This window comes from Tenrec ecaudatus, chromosome X (assembly GCF_050624435.1).
Source record: "Tenrec ecaudatus isolate mTenEca1 chromosome X, mTenEca1.hap1, whole genome shotgun sequence".
Classification (NCBI taxonomy): domain Eukaryota; kingdom Metazoa; phylum Chordata; class Mammalia; order Afrosoricida; family Tenrecidae; genus Tenrec; species Tenrec ecaudatus.
In genome coordinates this window covers 95,004,936-95,029,117 of record NC_134548.1, presented here as the reverse complement: position 1 = coordinate 95,029,117, position 24,182 = coordinate 95,004,936, and the positions used below count along the sequence as shown (strand labels likewise).

The 24,182-nt window shown below is 40.1% G+C and overlaps 1 protein-coding gene and 2 pseudogenes across 1 annotated transcript; 1 reads left to right on the top strand and 2 right to left on the bottom strand.

The window, feature by feature from the left end:
• The first annotated feature begins 7,688 nt into the window (after positions 1-7,688).
• LOC142433874 (translationally-controlled tumor protein-like) lies at positions 7,689-8,222 on the top strand. The gene has a single exon (XM_075538515.1). The coding sequence runs from the start codon at positions 7,689-7,691 to the stop codon at positions 8,205-8,207; it is 519 nt and encodes a 172-aa protein (XP_075394630.1). The 3' UTR covers positions 8,208-8,222.
• Positions 8,223-9,140: 918 nt separating this feature from the next.
• LOC142434606 (GTPase NRas pseudogene) lies at positions 9,141-9,702 on the bottom strand (annotated as a pseudogene).
• A 2,382-nt stretch (positions 9,703-12,084) lies between these two features.
• On the bottom strand, positions 12,085-19,644 carry LOC142433538 (ubiquitin-conjugating enzyme E2 E3 pseudogene; annotated as a pseudogene).
• Positions 19,645-24,182: the final 4,538 nt, after the last annotated feature.

Sequence of the window (24,182 nt, the reverse complement as noted above, 5' to 3'; positions counted from 1 at the left end):
TTAAAAGCTACTGGGTAATAGGTGAAATTTAAAAATGAACTAATAAAGTCTTTCAAACAAATGAGAATGAGAGCACTACATATCAAATTGTTCTGGTCATAGCGAAATCAGTGCTGAAATGATAATTCAGAGCAATAAAAACATACATCAAAAAGGAAGAACCAAAATTGGTACTTCAGCTCAGCTTCTCCAAATATCAGGGAAAAAACATTAAAATAACCCTACCATCACCAGAAAGAAAGAAATAGCAAATAATCAACAAACTATGCTGGTCTGGGTAGACTAGAGAAACAAATTCATAGAGACACTCGTATGTGTATAAGAAGAGGTTTATATACAAGAGCAATTGAATATAGAGAAAACATCCCAGCCCAGTACAGATCAAGTCCATAAGTCCAATATTAGTCCATATGTCTAATACCAATCTATAAAGTCCTTTTCAGACTGACAAAACACTTGCAATGATGCCAAATTCAGGAAGATTACAGGCCAGTGGGTGGGATGTCTTGTGGATCCAGGGCTGTTGTAAGCATCTCAGGGCTGGCAGGGGTCTCCATGTGGCTCCTCCAACTCAGGAGACTAGCAAGGCTTCATGTGTCTTGTCAGGAAGCATGCTTAGCAGGAAGTGAACATGTGTCGCTATATATCTCGTTAGCTTCTCCAAATGAGGTCATCAAGCTAAGACCTGATTTACAGGCTAAATTCCACTCCCTCACGCTAATTGATCTCAAATTGAGAAACACACAAATTAGATTACTGATACCTCTTAAAATTAAGTACCTGTGTTCAACAAAATATTTCACCAAAAGAGTAAAAATTAAACACATAGATTTTGGGGGGAAATAACAATAATATATCAGACAAGGAACTAATATATAAAATACACAGAAAACTTCAACACCTCAACAAGCAAAAAAATGTAATTAGAAATAGACAAGGGATGTGAACAGATATTCACCAAAGAAGACTTTGAGGATACACACAAACATAGGAAGAAATGCCCTGGATCATCAGCTATTTGAGAGATGCAAATGAAAACAATGACTTATCACCTCACCCCTGCATTAATACCAAAGTCTAAAAAGACAACCAGAAAGCAAACGCTAGTGAGGGTGTCGAGAGACTGCAATTCTCATACATTGCTGGTGGGACTCTAAAATCCAATCACAGTGAAAAACCAGGGCAGGAGTAGGTATATGAACACTATCTTCATCATAGCACTATTCACAGCAGCAAAAAGGTAGAAACAACTTAAATGAGTATCAGTGAAAGAATAGACAAATAAAGTTTTGTATACACACAGTGGAGTACTAAGTTATGTCAAAGAATATGATGTCAAAGAATATCATAACATGGATAAACCTATATGATGTCACTAAAAGAAATTTTCTTTGGTAGTTACCAAGGATTGCGAGATGGAGGAGCAGTGGGGAACCCATGGGTTACTCCACTGATAAGTGTTAACTCAGGTGAAGAGAAAGGCAATATACAATAAAAGGGAATTTAAGAAAAAATTATGAAGGCAGGGGAAGCCACTTATAGGTTTGTAAGAGTAAAATGCAACTGAATTAATTACAGTTATACACACAATCCTGCAATAGTTGTCAACTACAAGTATAGACAAACTGGCAGACCAAGTGCGAGGGAGAGTATTCCAAAGGATATATATAGGTTTGACAGTGGATATTTATTTATGAGCAAGTTTCTCAAATTAGAGTCCATCATAATGATTTTGATGTAATGCTTTCATGACCTTCATTTGCTGATGGAACACAACTCAAAATGCAAAACAAAAGCACCTATAAACTCTATTAATAATTGTGTTGTAGTATTAATATAAGAACAAGTCATTCTTTGTCATAACCCTGTTCAATACTTGACCTCATGAGGAGAACACTGATGATATAAGTTATGCACAATAGTGTGATGAAAAAAATCAGATGAACTTGTTTTTAGGGGGGGAGGGGAAGCACCCGGGATCTAAAAGGTTTCTCTAAAGCAGCCATCTAAATGAGGAATCAGTTAAATCCACAGAGAAGAGGTATACCACTTTATATGATCCAAGATTGTAAAGAAAAAAAATTCAAATCCAGAGGAGGAATGGTACTAGTGACTAGATTCTAACCACAGCTTGCAGAATGTGGGATGATAGTGGAAGACCCAAATCCATTTGCAGGGTCTGTATGTGGATTGAATCTCGGGTAAAACCTCACTGATCATAATCTAAAAATGTAAATAGTCTTAATATCAGACAAAGAGCCTTGTAAAATGGACTTTATCTTCTGTAGTTTGACAAGAATGTTAACACCTTGTTATTAGATCTCTATTTGACTCATTTTGAATGTATTATGATTTTAATATTTTCTGGTTTCCTTTTGATTGAGGTTTTCCTCTGTTTAATCTGGTCATTATTGCCAGATTCCTTTTTGTTTTTTATGTTTTCTGTATAGGGAAATAACAATGGGTAGATCTATGAAGACAGCAGTAGGATTAATACTTATCTGGGGGCACTGAGGAGCATATTATGGGGGTGGGGTGGGATAGGGACTCAACAGAAATATGCACAGTAGGAAGAACATGTTCCAAAGTTGATTGTGGTGCTGAATGCATAATCCTTCTGAATATGATTGAGGTATTGAATTTCATGATATGTTAATTATGTCTTGATAAACTACTTACAAATAATTGGAACACAGAATGTACAAACTTTAACAAAACTGGAGGTATTCCATATGACCCAGCAATCCCCCTATTGGGCATATACCCAGAAGAGGCAAGAAACAAACCAAGACCAGACATCTGTGCTCCAATGTTCATTGCGGCACAGTTCACAATTGCAAGGAGTTGGAAGCAACCCAAATTTCCATCAACTGACGATTGGATTAAAAAACTGTGGTATATACATAAAATGGAATACTACGCATCACTAAAAAGCAGTGATGAACGTATGAGGCACATAGCGGCATGGGAAGAACTGGAGGAAATCATGCTAAGCGAAGTAAGTCAGGCACAAAAGGACAAGTACAACATGAGTCCACTGAGGTAAGAATTTAAAAAAAATTTTTTTTTAAAGCAAAAGTGGCATAGGGAAAAAAGCTACTGTATACAAACATTTTAGGGGTGAAGATGGTGTAGTATGGAAGAGACCAGACCAAAACCAGGGATGTACATGGTAGACAATGGTGGAGGAGGTGGGGAAAGGAAAACAAAAGGATGAATACAAGGAAGAAAAGGGTAGTGGGGTCATGGGGCATTAATCCACCCAAGGGGAGGGTATTGTTTATGTCTCCACAGGGAAAGTGGGACCAGACTTCAACCCAGTGTCGCAAGGTGTGAATGCAATATCCCGGCGTGGAGGAGGGAACCGGTGGAGAGGTCTGGGAGGCTAGCCCCAGCACCATAAATTAAGTGGATTCCTGCCCCTCCCCCCAAAAGAATTTGTTCCAAAGGACGACATTGACTCTGCAGCTATGGGAGATGGACATATTTGATCAGAGCACACGGGAGCAGATGAAGGGGCAGGAGGAGAGAGTGGAGCACAGCCTGGCCCACCAGGCCGTGATGATGATGTTCCTGAGTAGAGCAGCCAGTCCACAGAGAGAACAACATGGCTGGCCCTACTATGAGACATGATGCCCCTCAGTGACTAAGGGCGATACAGGGGACAGCACCGGAGACACAGTGTGGGAATTGCACCTGACCTGATCCCACCACACCGAGGCAAATCACTGGGGGAGTGCAGAGGAACAGCAAGGGAATGGAGTGGCAAGGTCCCCAGGGAATGCTGAAAGTGGACTTTGGGGCCAGGGCGTGGTGCCCCAACAGACTGGACTGGAAAACGCTCCTAAGGGCCAGCAAACGATCCCTGAACTAACTACAAGCTTTTCTCTTCTGAACTGTTTTGTTCTGTTCTTTTTCAGTGGTTTGTTTTTGTTGTTTTGCTGTCTGGTTGTATACTGTTGCTTTGTTTTCCTCTGTCTAGTTTTCGAGCATGTTAGTGACTCAAGTCTGTCTGAATAGGACAGGCTGGATGAACTATCTGGATGAAAAACAACGGGACCGACAGTTCCGGGGGGACTTAGGGTGGGGGGTAGGGGGGGTAAGGAAGTGGTGTTAACAAACCTAGGGACAAGGGAAAAACATGGGACCCCAAATGGTAGAGAAGGGGGAGTGGCAGGCATGGTGGGAAATGATCAAAGGTAAGGTTGCTTAGAGAAGAGGTATACTCTAGCCCAGGTGGCGATTAAGCATGGTAGTAGGGCAGGAGGAAGGTCAAGGGAGATGTAGGAAAGAGTTAGGAGTCAAAGGGCATTCATGGAGGTCTAGACAAAGACATGTACATGCAAATATATATAGGAGGATGGGGAAATAGATCTATGTGTCTATATTTATAGGTCAAGTATTAAGGTGGCGGAAGGACCTTGGGCCTCTACTCAAACACTCCCTCAATGCATGAATACCTTCTTTTATTAAATTGGAACTCTATGATGCTCACTCTCCCGACACAACGGCTGGAGCCAAAGTGGGTGAACAAGTAAATGTGGTGAAGAAAGCTGATGGTGCCCGGCTATCAAAAGAGATAGTGACTGGGGTCTTAAAGGCTTAAAGATAAACAAGCGGCCATCTAGCTCAGAAGCAACAAAGTCCACATGGAAGAACACACCAGCCTGTGTGATCGAGTGGTCCCAAAGGGATCAGTTACCAGGCATCAAAGAACAAAAAATCATATCATTGACTGCACACCTCCATGATAGGATCGCTGAAGACAAATGGGTGCATAAGCAAATGTGGTGAAGAAAGCTGATGGTGCCCGGCTATCAAAAGAGATAGTGTCTGGGGTCTTAAAGGCTTGAAGGTGAACAAGCGGCCATCTAGCTCAGAAGCAAATAAGCCCACATGGAAGAAGCACAACGGCCAGTGAGATCACGAGGTGCCCAAGGGACCAGGTATAAGGCATCATGCAAAAAAAAAAAAGATATAAGTGTGTGTATGTATGTGTATATATGTGTATATGTATATATGTATGTGTATATATGTATATATATATCATATTAAATGAAGGGGGAAGTGCAGAGTGGAGACCCAAGGCCCAAGTGTCGGCCAATGGACATCCCCTCATAGAGGGGTTTAGGAGAGGAGATGGGTTAATTAGGGTGTGAGGTAGTATCGATGAAGAACACAGCTTTCCCCCAGATCCTGGATGCTTCCTCCCCCCAACTACCATGATCCGAATTCTACCTTGCAGGGCTGGATAGGACAGAGGCTGTACACTGGTACATATGAGGGTTGGAGGTACAGGGAATCCAGGGTGGATGATACCTTCAGGACCAAGGGTGTGAGGGACGATGCTGGGAGAGTGGAGGGTGAGTGGGTTGGAAAGGGGGAACTGGTTACAAGGATCCACATGTGACCTCTTCCCTGGGAGAGGGACAGCAGAGAAGGGGGGAAGGGAGACTCCGGATAGGACAAGATATGACAAAATAACGAGGTATAAATTACCAAGGGCATATGATGGAGGGGGGAATGGGGAGAGAGGGGGGGGGGGTGAAAGAGGACCTGATGCAAGGGGCTTAAGTGGAGAGCAAATGCCTTGAGAATGATTGGGGCAGGGAATGTATGGATGTGCTTTATACAACTGATGTATGTATATGTATGGATTGTGGTAAGAGTTGTTTGAGTCCCTAATAAAATGTAAAAGAAGAAAAGAGAAAAAAATGATTAGGGCAAAGACTGTACAGATGTGCTTTATACAATTGATGTATGTATATGTATGAACTGTGAAAAGAATTGTATCAGCCCCAATAAATTGTTAAAATAAAAAAAATGTTAAAAAAACAAAAAAAAACAAAAACTGGAGGTATTCAAAAATAACGTAGATCACATAAAGATCAATATCCTAGAAATTACTCTGCTGAAATGCAAAGGGATTAGCCATTTTTAATCACACAATAATATGGCTTAGTGTGCTAGGAATGATAAAATCATGGAGTGGTGTTGAATTCGTTTTTACAAAGAACAAAACAAGCAAACAAACAAAAAGATTATTGTAAAGCCTACCTTGAAATGCAAAGCTGTGTGTGGTAATATAATGATGATAGCATATGAGAAAATCAGGTTAATATAATTACACAGTCAAATTTTTTTTTCTCTATTTGTGTCTTAGTTTTAGGGCTATTGCTGGGGTTGCATTAGACAGCACCAGCTCTAGTTCCTTGAATATGGCTTTCTACTACAGTTTTAGCTATTACATTAGTTTGTTAATTGCCACCTTGTATGTCAGTTTATCATACTCAGTTGGCTTCTGTGTTGCTCTGATATTAGAATTTATGTCATTGGTATTTCAAATGATAGGAGGGTCATCAGAGCGTCAAGCCAAAGAACAGACTACAAAGAAGGAGTTGCTTGCCCGCTTCAAAGGAAGTAGCCACTGAAAACCTTACGCATAATTTGTTAGTCTGGGTTGATATAAGTGGGCAGTATAGAAATTGGGTACCCAAACTTGGGGGGATAAAGGCATGAAGTGGTTGGCTTGCTTACAAACGTTCATAGATGGGGGAATATATTCATAGGATTATAGGATTAAAGTGTAGGTGTTGCTTAACAGGAATTGTTAGGCAAAAGAATTGTGTACCGGCGCCAAATTGGCAAGGGGTGGATTCAGTTAGTGAAGGTTTATTGTGTCAACCTGGCCGATAAACACATGTAGGAGTAATTGAAGCGTGGAGAGATAAATGGCTCAGTAAGCCTCACCTTTCTAGTTCTCAGGTCTCTTGTTCTCTGATGGTTAGACCAGGGTGCAGCTGCCTTAGCCAGTTCCCTGCTTCAGCTGGCAAGGCTCACTTCCTGTAAGACATCCCTGAGCAGAAGCCATATGGACCTACCTTGATGCAGCCCTGTGTGCTGAGCAGCCTTGGGGAGACCCCTGCCACTGCTGAGATGCTTACACACTCACTGATTCAGCTTTCCTCCTGCAGTCAGTATCATTGCATGTGTTTTGTGAGATTGAAGAGGACTTTGTGGATTGGTGTTGGACACATGGCTAATGTTGGATTTATGGGCTTAGACAGCACTGGATTGGGATTTTTTTCTTAATGTACAATTACCCTTCATATAAAACTATCATATATATCTATATCTATATATGAGATATATCTATCTATATCTATATCTATATCATCTATATCTATATCATCTATCTATGTAGATATGAGTTTCTGTGGATTTGTTTCCCTAATTTACCCAGACAAACACACAGCTTTGAAACATTGTCATACACTGAAGGCCTAATGAACGGAGGCAGAACATTGTCAGAGAGAGTGCCAGTAAATGGGCCCCTTGTATATAAAGGCACTCAGAATATGACTGAGGAGGGGTTGTTTTGCCAAAGGAGAGCTGACCATGGTAGCATGGAGGGAGGAAAGCCTGTGGGAATAAAGCCTTTGGTACCATCACTTGCCGATGGGGCACCACTCAAACTGAGAAGCAATACCTGCAAATATCTACTAATATTCAGAACTTGGAATGTGCAAAGTATTAATCTAGAAAATTTAGAGGTTGTAAAAAATGAAATGGGCCCTTTCCGCCCGCTCCCCCCTCCCACCGAGCGCCGCTCCGGCCGCACCGCGCTTGCTGAGAGCTCTGGGCTCCTGCTAAGCTCGCGCCGCCGCTGTCTCCCTTCAGCCGCCATCATGATCATCTACTGGGACCTCATCAGCCATGATGAGATGATCTCTGACATCTACAAGATCCGGGAGATCGCAGACGGGCTGTGTCTGGAAGTGGAGGGGAAGATGGTCAGTAGGACCGAAGGTGCCATCGATGACTCCCTCATTGGGGGTAACGCCTCAGCTGAAGCCCCTGATGGTGATGCAGCAGAAAGCACCGTGGTCACTGGTGTTGATATTGTCATGAACCATCACTTGCAGGAAACCAGCTTCACAAAAGAAGCCTACAAGAAGTACATCAAAGACTACATGAAATCAATCAAAGGCAAACTTGAAGAACAGAAACCAGAAAGAGTAAAGCCTTTTATGACAGGTGCTGCAGAACAAATCAAGAACATCCTTGCAAATTTCAAAAACTACCAGTTCTTTATTGGTGAGAACATGAATCCAGATGGCATGGTTGCTCTGCTGGACTGCCGTGAAGATGGTGTCACCCCATATATGATCTTCTTTAAGGATGGCTTAGAGATGGAGAAATGTTAGCACAGTGGGCAACTCACGACCGATGCCTCATCCCGACTGGCTGCTATTCATCCACACGACACCAGGACTTAGACAAACGGAACTGATATCATCGTGAGCTCTTCATTTACTTTTGACCCTGATTTATTTGGAGCGGAGGCATTTTTTTTAAAGGAAAAAAAATGTCGTGTAGGTTGTCTAAAATAAAATGCATTTAAACTAAAAAAAATGAAATGGAACACACTAAAGATCAATATCCTAGGAGTTAGTGACAGAAACTGTTGAGGACTGGTATTTGACATATTGAATGGGAAATTCAAATGGTTTCCTGTAATGGGAATGGCACAATTGAAAGGGATGGCATTGCATACATATTGACAAAGTACATTTCATGATCTATCTTGAAGTAAAATTCTGTCTGTGATAACTCATTGCCATCAAGTAAATTCTGACTCATCAAAACTCTGTAAGACAGAATAGAACTGCCCCTGGGTGTTTACAAGGCTGAAACTAATTTTCTTTCTCTTAAAAATTATTCTCTGCAAATAGTAATTTATGACATTTCTCCAAAAACCAACATAGTTCCAAGTTCAAAGTAAATGGAAAGAAACAACAAACCACCAGCAGTTGCTGACTTTAGAGGTCAGGGCAGTTTTCAACAAATATCGTGTCTATTCTACAGTTTGTTTCTCAGTTTGAGATCATGAATTACTTTTTAGGTGAAAAATTGGTTTGTCAAAGGTGTATGTGTGCGAGGGGAAGAAACCCACGGCAGGACAATACTGAGAATGTTTGAAATAGAGCATGGCATGGATATACTGAGAGGGAGGAAGTACAGGCGCTTCTTGGTGAGACTGAAGACGGGAATAGGAACACTCCTCCAAGGAAGTCAGGACAAGGTGTCCGTGCAGCTTAAAAGTGGTTCTTTTCTAATAGAACGGCTTAAGTATCTTGTTACATCACCACACATGGCAGTCCCATACAGCCTCGAATCCCATCATCACTGCTATTGTTTCATTCAGGACTGACAAATTTCTCTTACCAGTGTGTAAAAGGCATCTTCAACCCTCTGCCGGGTCTTGCCTGAGGTTTTGATTATCGGAATCCCATTGCTTTGAGCCAGTTCTTGTGCTTGGTTTGTGTCAACTTTCATTGTTGGTAAATCAGACTTGTTTCCTAACAGAACTGTAGGTACATCACCTCTTTTACTTGTTTAATCTGCTCCCTGTAGAGGTTAATGTCAGCAAATGATTTCCTACTATTGATGGCAAACACACAGAGGAGGCCTTCGCCTGTCCTCATGTACTGGTCCCTCATGGCACTCTACTCCTCTTGTCCAGCTGTGCTCAGTATGTCCAACAGACAGGTTTCATCATTCACAACCAACTACTTTCAGTATGAAACCTCTGTAGTGGGATCACACTCATCGACAAAGTGATTCTGGATTAGTTGGGGTTGTCAAAGTACTTTTCCCAACAGCATGTGCTCCAAGCACAACCAGTTTGTACTCAATCATTTCACACAGGAATTACCTCAAGCTCTGCTTCCTCCACATTGGGCGGTTTCAGTATCACAAGTGCGAAAAATGTTGGAGACTCCAGGAACTGCCATGAACACAACCCACCAGAGAGCAGCATTTCTGGCCTTACATACTACTCTGAGACTGTTAACTCTTTACTAGAGGGAGTAAAAAGCCTGGATTTTCTCTTGAAGAGCTGGCTGGCAGCTTCTGCCTTCAAGTAAAACCAAACAGTACAAATTTATGCATCAACCATGAAAACTAGTGATGAAGAAATTGATGTCTGAAGTCTGAAATTTATCAAACATGCAATCAAAAGGCATTGATAATTATTGATTGAAGTACAAAAGTTAATAAGAAAAATGTTGGAATGGTAGTTAGTAAATATGGTCTTGGTAATAGAAAAGAAGCTGTAAATCGCATGATACAATTTTGCAAATCAAGGAATTTTCATAGGAAATACCATTTTTAACAGCACAACAACACCTTGATTTTTCCAGATGGAATATACAGAAACCAAATTGACTACATCTGTGGGAAGAGACAATGGAGAAGCACAATAACAGCAGCTAAAACCAGGACAGAGGCTAGCTTTCCAACAGACCATCAATTGTTCATATGTAAGTTCAAGTAGAAGCTGAATAAAATTTTTTAAAATCCCATAAAAGCCAAAATACAAATTTCAGTATACCCCACCTGGATTTCAAGAACATCTCAAGAAAAATTTTGATACAATGAATACTGATGACAGAAGACCTGAGGAGTGGTGGGAGGATATCAAGAATATCATTCATGGAAAAATGCAAACGATCATTAGAAAGATAAGAAAGAAAAGATCAAATTGAATATCATGAGACCGTGAAAATTGCTTTTTTTTCTTTTTTATATTATTATACTTTTATTTTAATATACTATTTTAAAAAATCTTTTTATTGGGGCTCATAAGGCTCTTATCACAATCTGTACATACATCAATTGAGCAAAGCACCCTTATACATTCGTTGCACTCGTCACTCTCATAATTCACCTTCCACTTGGGTTCCTGGAATCAGCTCGGTTTCCCTTTTTTTCCCCCCATCCCCCTCCCTCCCCGATCCCACCCCTGGTCCCTTGATAGTTTATAAATAATTATTATATCTTGTCTTACACTCCCCGGCGTCTCCCCTCACCCGCCTCCCCATTGCCCATCTCCCAGAGAGGAGATTACACATAGATCTCCGAGATCGGTTCTCCCTTTCTACATGCCCTTCCCTCCTGGTGTTGCCACTCCCATCGCTGGTGTTGAGGGGTTCATCTGTCCTAGATTCCCTGTGCCTCCAGATCCCCACTGCACCGCTGTACATCCTCTGGTATAACCAGGTCCGCAAGGCAAGGTAGAATTGGGGTCATGATGATTGGGAGGGGAGGAACCGTTCAGGAACTAGAGGAAGGTTTTGAGTTTCATTGTTGCTACACTGAACCCTGAGTGGCCCATCTCCTCCTCACTACCCCTCTGGAAGGGGTGTCCAGCTGTCTACAGGTGGGCATTGGGTCCCCATCATGCACTCCCCCTCTTTCACGGTGATGTGATTCTCACCACCACCCCACCTTTGTTGTTGGAGACTTGGTCTCCTCTGTCCTTCATGGTCACCTATGTTGGTGTGCTGCTTCCGTGTGGGCTCAGTTGCTTCTGGGCTAGATGGCCGCTTGTTTGCTTTCAAGCCTTTATGTCCCCAGACGCTATATCTCTCAGTAGCCGGGCACCATCAGCCTTCTTCACCACACTTGCTTATGCACACTTTCGTCTTCAGCAATTATGTGAGGAAGGTGATCACACAATGATTGTTTTTGTTCCTTTGTATCTGCTACATTGTCCATTCAACACCTTGTATTCGCTTAGGCCGTGTGCTTCTTCTCTGTGGGCTTTCTTGCTTCTGAGCTAGATGGCCGCTTATTTGCCTTCAAGCCTTTAAGACCCCAGATGCTATATCTTTTTGATAGCCGGGCACCATCAGCTTTCTTCACCACATTTGCTTACACACACGTCTGTCTTCAGTGATCATGTCGGGAAGATGGGTATCCTGCAATGGCTGTTTAGCAGGGCGAGGTGCTATTGTATTAGGGGATTATGCATGAGGAGGCCCAATGTCGATCTGCTACCCTACAACTGAACCTATAAATATATGCATATAAATCTATTGCCCCCATAATCATAAATATATTTACATATATACATGTCTGTATTTAGGCTTCTCTGTACGCACTTTGCCTCCTACACCTTTCCTCTATTTCCTTTCACTTTCCTCCCGACCCATTACCATGTTTGAAAATTGCTTTTCATATTAGAGTAACTAAAATATATGGAAGAAATGATGAATTCAAAGAACTGAACAGAAAATGTCAAAGGTACCTTGAGAAGTCAAAGTAGTCTGTCAAAAGGGAACAAATAGACAGCAAAACCTTCGAAATAGTCAAAGCAGGACTCCAGCTATCTTTAAGGATGTCCAAACAGATGACCCCCTAACTGTTGATGTTGCAGTGATAGATTCTGGTGCAGAAAGTAACCTTTGGTGGCTTACAGGGATAATCTGATGAAAATGTGATATCCAGAAAAAACACATAACTATCATATACAGAACCCGGTGGACCAAGTAGAGTTGGTCTCCATTCATAAATGTTATCTCCTTTAAACCCAGCACTGTAGTTAGCAGGAGGATCAAGAGTTATTTCAGCTAGCGCCTTCTGAATCCCTTTAGCGCTAGGGGTTAATTTGGCAGTGCTTTTGCTAGAGAATGTGGTGTTTTTCTTCTGCTGGGTGGCAGAAAGGTTTCTCTCTTTCTGTTCTTCAGGCTCTTCAGCGGTAGGACCTCGCTGGTCTGCATCTGAACTCCCACTGCTGGTGCTGGGACTCTCATCATCTTTGCCTATCACTTGATATCTTGCCTGTCACTTGATATTTTGGTGGAGTTATTTCTTGGAAAATTTGGCCACTCACCAGGCCCACTCACATGTCGTTCTGGTGGTGGGTAGGGAGACCGGGACCAAAAAAAAAACCCTCCTTAAAGAAAAGGAGGCAACTGGGGGCTGGGTGAGAAGAACCTTGGAGGCTCTGGCTGGGGAGTGTGGAACATTGAAAATTGGAGGGGGCTGTGCAGTGCTGGGCTACAGCCGGAGGGTGGCGCCGCTCAGTGCCTTTGTGGGGGAAAAGGGTGTGTGCGTGAGGGAGGGGGGAAGCTCAATTGGGCGAGGAAGTGAGCTCCCAGCGAGGCTGATGGGGCTCGGTAAACACCCACTACCCTCATCCCCCACGTGCTGTGACCTCCTGCCTCTGCTGTCTGGATCAGTTCCTCCCAGCTGCGCAGTCTGCAAGTCCCTCTGCTTGGAAGCATAGCCACTCTGTATTTTGCCAACAGAGCAGAACATGACAGGATAGCCAGACAGTGGACTAAGAGATAAGCAACATAATTCACTTAATTTGTCTGCAGTGTGAAGGAGCAGAAGCCATCTTGTCACTATGCTGCAAATCTTCAAAACCTTTACAATCAGGACTTCTGTGCATCTGTTATACTGATTCTACTCCCTGCTTTTATCCTTTGGAGTCTGTGGGACTCCCTAAAAAGGTAAATGCTATCAAGAGGAGAGCTTTGTAGCTGTAGATTAGTTATGTTTAAAATGTCTATTTGCAAGCCTAGCTTCTTTTGGCTATCAAAATGTATTTTGCGATTTCAATGAGCTGATGAAGCACAGGAAGGACGTACGCATGTATGCCAGGAAGTTTGGAAGACAGCTACTTGGCCAACTGACTGGAAGAGTCATATTTGTAAACAGTCCAATGATAGGCAAGCCAATAGAATGCTCACATTTTAGAACAATATCATTAATATACCGTTCAAGTAAAATATTGCTGAGGAACAACCAACAACAATTGTAACTGCTCATTGACAAGGAGTTGCCAGAGGTTCAGGCCAGATTCAGAAGAGGACTTATAAAAAGGGAAATCATTGATAATGTCCAATTTATCTTGGCTGAGCAGAGAATGCCAGAAAGATGTTCACTTGTATTTTATTGATTATGCCAAGACATTTGATTGTGTGAATTATAACAAACTAAGGATAGCTTTGAGAAAATTGGAATTCCACAAATGTGCATTTTGCTCATGCAGAACTTGACTATGGATCAGGAGGTAGTTTTGTGAACAGAATAAGGACATAGATCATAGTTAAAAATCAAGAAAGATATGTATCAGTGTTGAGTTCTTCTACCATATATATTCCATCTGTATACTGAGCAAATAATCAGAGAATTTGGATCATATGAAGAGGATTGTGGTATCAGGATGGGAGGAAAACTTACTGACAACCTTTCATATGCAGATGACACAACCTTGCTTGCTGAAAGTGAGGAGAAATTGAAGCACTTGCTCAGGAGGATCAAGAGTTGCAGCCTTCAGTATGGATTAAAACTCAATGGGTTCAAGCATAGGAGCAATGTGAGTACAGTACAGAAATAAGCAGTGTCTCCTTCACTACGGATCAAATACAAATCAATGGCACCTAACAATAACAACAATTTATAATTTATTTCATCCTGATTTTAAACATGAAAGCAAGTCAGACCCAAATAACAGGCTAAGGAAAAAAAGGTAAGAAATATTCTTTGAAAAAGAATGAGGTTTTAAAAAACTCCCAAGGGAAGCTGCATAATTGGCACATGGTGGCTAAATAATTACACACTGAGCTGCCAATCATAAAGTCAGTGGCTCAAATGCACCAGTAACTATGCAGCCTTTAAAAATTTAAAGATTTGGAAACCCAAATGGAGCAGTTCTTCTCTGTCCTATATGATTACTATGAGTTAGAATCAATTCGATGGCAATGGGTTTTACTTTTTTACATGGGAGATTTTGAAATAAACACAGAAATTACAAGTTGGATACTGCAAAACCAGACACAACTTGAGACAAGCGGAAAGTAAATAATAGTAAGTAGAAAAGGTACATATATGAAATGTGTGTGGGCAATTTAGAGTGTCTAAAATGTAAGACTTCATAGCAATTGCTAGCAATTATTTTGAAGATCTAAATTTTTCTTCTTCAAATAATGCAGTAAATATTTCAGAACATGTTTTACTCTATAGAAGTCAAAGGGTAGTTCATGTTAAATGTTTCAGAGGAGAGGTTAACTCCAAGCTTATTCATAAGAAAAATTCTGACTTTTCTTTTAAATATTTCTGGGCACAGGTGGAGATGTTGTACCATCTTATAACAAGCCTGGAATATTTTAATTTTAATAAAGGAGTATGAACTCTGACAAACCCAACTTAGGTTTCAGAACAGTTGAATCTCTATTCATTGTACGAAACTCACTACTTGCCAGTAGATTATGACTTATAGTGACACTGCAGAACAGACTGAAACTTGTCCTGTGAGTTTTTGAGACTGTAAATCTTCATGAGTCCATAAAGTATCACCTTTTCTTAGAGAGCAGCTTGGGGGCTTGAAAAGCTCACCTTATAGTTATCAATTATAGATATAACACAGTATGCTATTAGGATTCCTTATTTATTTAAAGTAATACATATTTCAGGCTGAAACAATCAGTTGCTTATATGAAAAGTCAGGTGGAAGAAAAGGAAAATAAATCTACAAGATCCCAAATGCAACCTTTAGTATATTGCATCTGAATTTTCAAAACATCCCCCAAATAGATTTGTATGAAACCACAACTATAAGAATTAAAAAAAGACAAATACTTGCATATGGAAAGGAATAGAGTTTGCAGGTACCCAAGGGAAGGAGGGCAAGTGTGGGAAGATGAAACAACAGAGTAGAAGATTGACAGATGCTGACTTAAGTGAATGGGAGGATGAAGTTCCATAAGAGGGAGATGAGAAATCAGGGACAGTGGAGAGAATGTAGACGGATTATCAATGAATGATTTGAACCAGTGAAAGAAGAATTTACTATCTGAAATGCAATTCTACAACATAATTCATAATATGTTTTAAAGAACAACACATTTGTATCATTGGATACTAATGAACTGTGATATTACATTGAGAATATCATATATGAAAATGGAAAAAGATCATAAGAAAGACAGGCCAAAAAAATAACAAAGTGGATGTCATATAAGAGAGTCTGGAATTTGTTCATAGAGAAGCTATAACACCAATAGGAAAAATGATTAAATAAAAGAGCTTAACGGAATATTCCAGGACAGCTGGAGAAGAGAAATTTAATAATTATTAAGAATATGTTTCAAGACTTGGAGTCAGAAAGCCAAAATGGAAGTATATGCTCAGCAAACCTCAAGTTGAAAGAACTAAAGAAGAAAAAAATAAGCCTAGAATTATACAATTGACAGGTTCTATGGGCATAATATTGATTGATGCAGGAAGCATTAAAGGAAGTGTAAAGAATAAACAGACTCACTGTACCAAGAAGTAGCATTTAATCAGTAGCTGATTATCCTGAGCAGGAAGTCAATACTGATGGAAAGTATAAGATAAAAATGTGACTCCAAAAACTGACAGAATACCAAGTGAAATGTCTCAACAAGCTGATAATGCATTAATTCATTTATCCCAACAAACTTGGGAAAAATTTACCTGGCTTGAGGAGATAATTTTGTGCTCACTTAAAATAAAGATGACACAACAGAAATTGGAAGTTATCATAATTGGTATTAATAACATATTAAAATAAAATTTTGCTGAAGATTATTTAGCAAAGGTTGTGTGTTAGATAGAGATCTCTAGAGAAACAAAACTAGGACACTTAAGATTATATATATGTATATATATAACTTTCACGGAAGTGAGTTGAGCTGGGCCCTCTGAACCACTGTGTGGACTAATTAGCTGTCATATTCCTTTGTGTTGTATATATATATATACAGTTAATATACTGGAAGTCTTTCAACTCATGAGGGCTGCTTTGTCCAAGGTCAAGGAAGCAGACAGGTGAGTCATATGTAGAGCAATGCAGGCCATCCTGCCAGAGGCAACAAACAGCAGGGAGGGTTGCCAAAAGTCAGCCAGAGGACAGAATCTAAAAGTCCCAAGCTCAAGCGATGTATACGCCAGCACCTTGGTTCTCAAAGGAACCTCAAGCTCTAGCAACACAATCCACAGGTTGGGTGTTCCACAGGTAGTGTAGCTCACAAGTTGAGGCAGAGAACTTCCAAAGGCAGCCACACACTGGTCAGATCACCAGAGAGCAAGAGAGAGACAGATGGGGCTTGCCGAACTGTTTATCTGTTTGCCTTCCATTCAAACTGTGACCTTATTAATCCCACGTGTTCCTATTGGCCAGGGTGGCACAATAAACTTACTTCTCACAGGTTGCAATCATATATTGAGAGGGAACCACAATAAACTCAAACACCATGCAGAAGAGGACATGGAACAAGAGATATCATTACTGATTCAGGTTGAGCTTAACCCAAAGTGGAGAATATCAGAAAGTTCTTTACTTGTGTTTTAAAGACTATACAAAGACATTCAACTGTGCATCTGTGTTAGTCTGTGTAGACTAGAGAAAGGAATTCATAGACACTCACATGTGTTTAAGAAAGAGCTTTATATACAAGAGCAATTGAAAATTGAGAAAACATCCCAACTCAGTCTAGCTCAAGTCCATAAGTCTGATATTAGCCCATATGTCTGATACCAATCTATAAAGTCCTCTTCAGATGCACAAAACACATGCAATGATGCCAAATGCAGGAAGATCACAGGCCAGTAGGTGGGAAGTCTTGTGGATCCAGTGGCATTATAAGCATGTCAGTGGTGGTAGGGGTCTCCGCGTGGCTCCTCTGGCTCCAGAGGTCTGGTTCCATCAGTTTCTCTTCATATGTATTCTCCACAGGGATGTCTCACATGGAGTAAAAAGAGAGAGAGCATGTCTCCCACCTCTAAGGAGGAAATGCAGGAGTTCCCAGAATCCTCAGGAGAAGGCCATGTCCACACAAAGGCCTCATGGCTATATCCTGATTGACAGGATAGACTCCACCCCTACACTTTTAATCCTCAAATTGACACCAGTTGTGTAACTCCCACAGGATCATAACACCCAATGGATAGCCTTCAGAAGAATGAGAATTACAGACCATTTTTACTGTGCTCATACGTTATTTGAACATGGATCAAGAGATAGTTGTGCCCAAAGAAAAAAAGGATATACTGCATGGTTGACAATAACGAAAGGTGTGCATCAGGGTTGTATTCTCTCGCCATGCTTATTCAAACTCTAGGCTGAGCAAATAATTAGAGAAGCTAAGTTAATTAAAGGGAAACATGGTATCATGATTGGAGAAGATTTATTAACAACCTTCGATATGCAGATGGCACAACCTTGCTTGCTGAAAGTGAGGAGGACTTGAAACACTTGCTTAAGATCAATGACGTCAGCTATCCATATGGATTGCAACTCAATGTAATCAAAAAACCTCATAAGTGGATCAAGAGATTAATATTAGGTTTGGTTCTCTAGAGAAGCACAACCAGTGGCAATGATGTGTTTGTATATAGAAAGAGATTTATATCAAGAAATGGTTTACAAAGTTGTAGAAATGGGTAAGTTCAGTCTAGTTTAAATCAGGCTTCTCTTTACTTGTGGACAAATAGGGACAGGATGATAAATGAGACAGTGGGGGCACAGGCTGGTGGATGCAGAAGTAGATGAAGCTGAAGTTGGTGGAATGAATCCACAGTTGTTAGTCCACAGATGACTCCTGGGAGCCACAGGTAATGCAACAGGAGATGGAGGAACCAAATGAAAGATCAAGCCCCAAGAAGAAGATGAAAGGCTAAAGACAGTTCATTCTGTTTCATCTTTTTCTTATATAAAAGGCAACACACCCAAAGAGGTGTCATCAAACTGCTACCAGATTGGTAATTTGGGCTCCACACCTACTCTTTCCCTGGAATGCCTAGTTGACATAATCTCTAACCATTACAAAATGACATCATGATCAACACTAAGAAATGATGGAAGATATCAAGGATTTCTTGTTGCTTGGAATGTTCACGGAAGCAGCAGTCAATAAATCAAATGATGTATTGCACTAGGCAAATCTGCTTCACAGATCTCTTGTAAGTGTTGAAGAAACTGAATGTTACTTTCATTACTAACGTGTGCTTGATCCAGGCCATGGTATTTTACAGTCAATTCATATGCATATGAAAGTTGGGCATTAAATACGGAAGAAAGAATTGTATCCAATGTAACTACTATTGCATACCTAATCCTTGAATAGCATGAATAACAATTATTTATGGATGGATATATACATAAATATTATATATATATCATAGAGGATATCTCAACATGTGTTTCTATGTGCCATCAATATATCTATGAATCTTGTAGAGACTCCAGTGGGGGAAATTATGATAGCGTCCTTGCTATAGCAGATACCTTGAGGAACTGAGACTAGGATTCAGAATGATAGTCTTGGGGAGCAACAAGGTCAATTAGTATAACACAGTTAATGAAGACAGTGCTCTACATCCTAGAGTCTTAAAAGCTTGTGAAAAGCTATATAAGGAGATATTATTGGTCTTTTCTCATTCAGAGCAAAGGGGAATGAAGGAAATGAAAGATGCAAGGAAACAGTTAATGCATGGGATCAATTGGCCATGTGAGAACCTTCACCTCAATGACCCTGAAAACAGACCTATATGGGGCCCAGTTACTATTGCTGACCTGCCCTGAAAAGGAGCACATTAAGAGGTGCTGGTTAGTTTTGAATAAAAATGTGGAACAAAACTTAAAAACAAAAAAGAGTGAGCTTATTGGTCCAATGGAGATTGATAGGATCTCTGAGTCCTTAGACACCCTTCTGGCTTGGATCTACACTCAAAACCATAGCTCAGTTTTCAGTCAAGCGAAAGACAGACCTTTAAAATTAACGCCCCACCTGGGAGGTATGCATTCTTTAGAATACATACCCGCATGGAATAAAAAGAACACCATTTACCCAGAGATAAAGTTCAGAAGACAGTAAAGGTCAAAAGGAAGGATGAATGGAAATAGAAAACATAGGGAATATTGATGTTACTTTGTGAGGATTACAATTTGCTCTGTAAATTGCACCCAAATCACAATAAAAGGTAAAAACAAAACAACAACAGTAAAAACACAATAGCGAGATGTTAGAGAAAGTTTTAATAAATGGTAACCAAAGCAAACAAAACTGTTGTTGTCAAAGTGATTCCCGTTTATCATGAACCTGTGTATTATAGAGGACCTCTCCATAGGGGTTTCTTGGGTTTGATCTTTATGGAAGCAGATTCCCGGCGTTTTCTTCTGTGGAGTTGTGTGATGGATTACTAACAACCAACCTTGAAGTTAGCAGTCAATTTGAAATTGCTTGTCATACCACATTAGGGGTTATGTAGACTGAACTTTATGTAAAGTCTCTTTATGCTACATTTTAACATACTATGATAGTAATAAAAATAACTATGGTTTTGGTTTTGAAATTAGACTATCTGGTTCTAGACAAACAGTGTAAAACAGGTAAGCTGCAGGACAAAAGCAATACTGATTTTAAATGGAGCAAGCACAGGAAAACAACAAAACTACAAAAAAAGAGATTGAGATAACAAAAATACAGAACATTCTTATATAGACTTTAGTATACTATAGGACTCATTATATGATTTATAGGTGGGAGACTCAATAGCTAATTTAACAATTATCGGTGAGAGTAATAAGGCGTCTTGGTGGTGCAGTGGTTTAAATATTGGACTGTTAACTGCAACGTATTCATTTCAAATCCACCAGCCAATCTTAAGTCGAAAAATGAGGTTCAAGTAGATATTTATGGTCTCAAAAAACTAAGGAGAAATTCTACACTGTCTTATAGGGTCATTGTGATTTGGAATCAACACTATGACAGTGAAAGTAGGTGAGTGAAATTAGTAGCTATTTATTTGGGAGTGGAGGGTGGGGAAACAAAACCTTGTTTGTTGCTCATACAAGAAAAATTCCTTGAAGAAAATTCTGAGAACATAAGAATAACACACACACACACACTCACACACACCAAACAAAACAACTTGTCATCAAATTGATTCTAACTCATGACGAACTCAGGCATTTCTGAGCAAAACTGCTCTCCACAGTGTTTTCAATGGTTGTAATCATTCAGGGGTAGATCAAGGTGCTTCTGATTGGATTTGAACCACTGTCCTGTTAGTTAATAGCTCTCTTTAAAGAACCAAATGTCTCACACAGTTTTAGGGGCTATCAAGACCCAAATCAAAGTGCCAGATCTCAGGCTGACGACGTCTGCTAGCTAACATGGTTTAAAGGGCTAACCCACCCCAAACCTGCAGGCCAAGTGACATGCTGGAGGTCTCTGTTGTCTCACATCCAAAGAACTAGAGGTGACATACAGTGTCTAGAGAGAGACAGAGGGAGAGAGAGAGAGAAAGACAGAGAAAACCAGAGAGAACGCTTTGTCAGCATATGTATTCATACACAGCATATATCTCTAAGGAAACTGCCATTTCAATTGGTGGCCTGCTCAACTCAGAGAGCAAGATGGGAAGCAATTACATAGTGTCTTCCAAAGCACTGGGAACTATAGCTTAGCCAAGTTGACACATAATGTTAAATTTCACATTAGCTAAGATTTTAATTATTTGTGTCATCCAGAAACTCCATAAATGTATACCAACTTCTCAAATTTTAACAAGGTAGTGTTCTGAAAAACAAGTGATTATACAAAAATCAGCATTATGCAAACTAGGAGGATTATCCCAACAGATCAGAAAATGTACATTATTACATACATTACAATCACATAATTTCGTAACTACTACCCACTTAGAAACATGGTCCAGCCAAGATGACACATAACTTTAAGCAAAACAGTCAGTGCTAATTCCACTTTCTACCTTGGTACTTGAGCTAACTTGCTGATGTATAAAATAATCAGAAGGTAGATTTCGTCCTATGGTGGTACATACAAGTACGTACCACCATAGGAAAAAATGTATGCCAGCTAAAAAGATAGTCAATAAACCAATAGTAGATGTATATTTGTGTATGTATGTTTTTATATAATGCTCAAAGACATAGAATTAGAAAACAATAAATAAAGAACATGATCAGCTTATATTTAACTGAAAGCACTAAAGCAAAATGTCAAGCCTCCAATTGTAGCATTGAAAGTTTCTGTGGACAAAATGTGGAATGATGCAGAATGCATCAAAAGAAGATGAAAGGAACACCCAGAGGCCCTGTACCCAAAAGAACTGGTCAACATTGAAATCTTTCCAGGGGTCGCATGTGAGCAAGAACCAATGGTGCTGAAGGAAGACGTTCAAGCCGTACTGAAAGTATTTACCAAAAACATGCTCCAGGAACTGATGGAAATGTTTCAGCCAGTTGATGAAGAATTGGAAGCACTCATTTATCACTGACAATACATTTGGAAGACACCTACTTGGCCACCTGACCTACAGATGCATGTTGGTACACATTTAAAGGAAAGGTGACATAACAGAATACACAAAGACCAATAAATATCACAGATATTACATATAAGTAAAATTTTCCTGAAAATCATGTTATAGTAGACACAGCAGTGCATTGACAGGGAGCTGCAAGTAATTCAGGACAGACTCAGCAGAGGATGTGGAACAAGGGATATTATTGTTGACATCAGATGCATCTTGGCTGAAACAGGGGATACCAGAAAAAACATCCCCTTGGGTTTTATTGACAATGTAAAGGCATTCAACTGTGTGGATCACAACAAACTAAGGATCGCCTTGAAAACATGAGAATTCCAGAACAATAAATTTTGATCCTGCAGAACCTGTGCATGGATCAAGAGGCAGTTTTGCAAACAGAACATGTGAATACTTCATGGTTTAAAATCAGAACAGGTGTGAGTCAGGGTTTTATCCTCTCTGCATACTTATTCAATCTGTTGTTAAGTGCTGTCAAGTTGAATCCAACTCATAGTGATACTATGTGTAACAGAATGAAACCTCACCTGGTCCTGAGCCATCCTCAAAATTATTCTTATGTTGTTGTAGGTATTTTGCTAGTCCATCTTGTCGTGGGACTTTCTCATTTTTGCTTCCCGGCTGCACTTTACCAAGTGTGATGTCCTTCTCCATGGACCGGTTTCTCCTGATAACATGTCCAAAGTACATAAGACAAAGTCTCATCATCCTTTCTACTAAGGCGCATTCTGACTGTACTTCCAAGCAGATAAAGTTGTTTTTTGGAAGTCCGTAATTCATTTGCATCCTGTCAATGCTGACTCATGGCGACCCCTTGTGGGTTTCCGAGATTGTAACTGTTTACAGGAGTAGAAAGCCCAGTCTTTCTTCTGCAGAGCTGCTGGTAGTTTCGAACCACAGACCATGTGGGTTGCAGCCCAATGGGTAACCACTATACCACCAGGGATCTTTTTGGCACTTTAAATATTCTTTGCTAACACCATATTCAAATGCATCGGGTTTTTTTGAGGTCTTCTTTATTCAGTGTAAAACTTTTAAATGCATGTTAGGCTCTTGAAAATACTAGGGCTTCAGCCAGGCACACCTTAGGCTTCAAAGTAACCTCTTTGCTTCTCCATGCTTTACAGAGGTCTTGTGGAGGTGATTTACCTTATGCAATGTGTCCTTTGATCTTTTGACTTCTACTTCTATCATTGATTGTGGATCCAAAAAAGATGAAATCTTGATAATTCAAAACTTTTCTCTGTTTATCATGATGGTACTTATTGGTCCAGGTTTGAGAATTTTTGTTTAATTTACATTCAGTTAAAATCCATTGTGAAGGCTGCAATCCTTGATCTTCATGAGCAAGTGCTTCAAGCCCACCTCATTTTCAGCAAGCAAGATTATGTCCTCTACATAGTGCAGATTGTTAATGTCTCCTCCCATGCTGATGTCACATTTTTCATATAATCCATCTTCTCTGATGATTTAATCCACATACAGATCAAATAAGTATGGTGAGACAATACAACCCTCTCATACATATTCTGATTTTCAACCATGCAGAGTTCTCTTGTTCTGTGTGCACAGTTGCCTCTTTATCCATACAAGTTCTGCACTGACACAATGAAATATAGAATTCCCATTCTTGTCAAGGCTATCCAAAGTTTGTAATGATCCACAGAATCAGATGGCTTGGCATAGTCAATAAAGCACAAGTAAAAATCTTTCTGGTATTCTCTGCTTTCAAGCCAATATACATTTGACATCAGTAATGATATCCTAGTTCAAAACCCTCTTCTGCATCAGGCCTGAACCTCTCTGGCTGCTCTCTGTCAATTTATTGCTGCAAACCTTGTTGGATGTTCTTCAGCAAAATTTTGCTTTTATGTGATATTAATTATATTATTCTATAATTTTAGCATTCTGTTGGGTTGCCATTCATTGGAATATTTATAAATACGGATCTCTTCCTGAGAGTTGACTAAATAATTGTCTTCCAAATTTCTTGGCATTAATGAGTAAGT

Excerpts from the sequence above, each read along its gene's own strand:
- LOC142433874 (XM_075538515.1), top strand. The coding sequence starts at position 7,689 with ATGATCATCTACTGGGACCTCATCAGCCATGATGAGATGATCTCTGAC.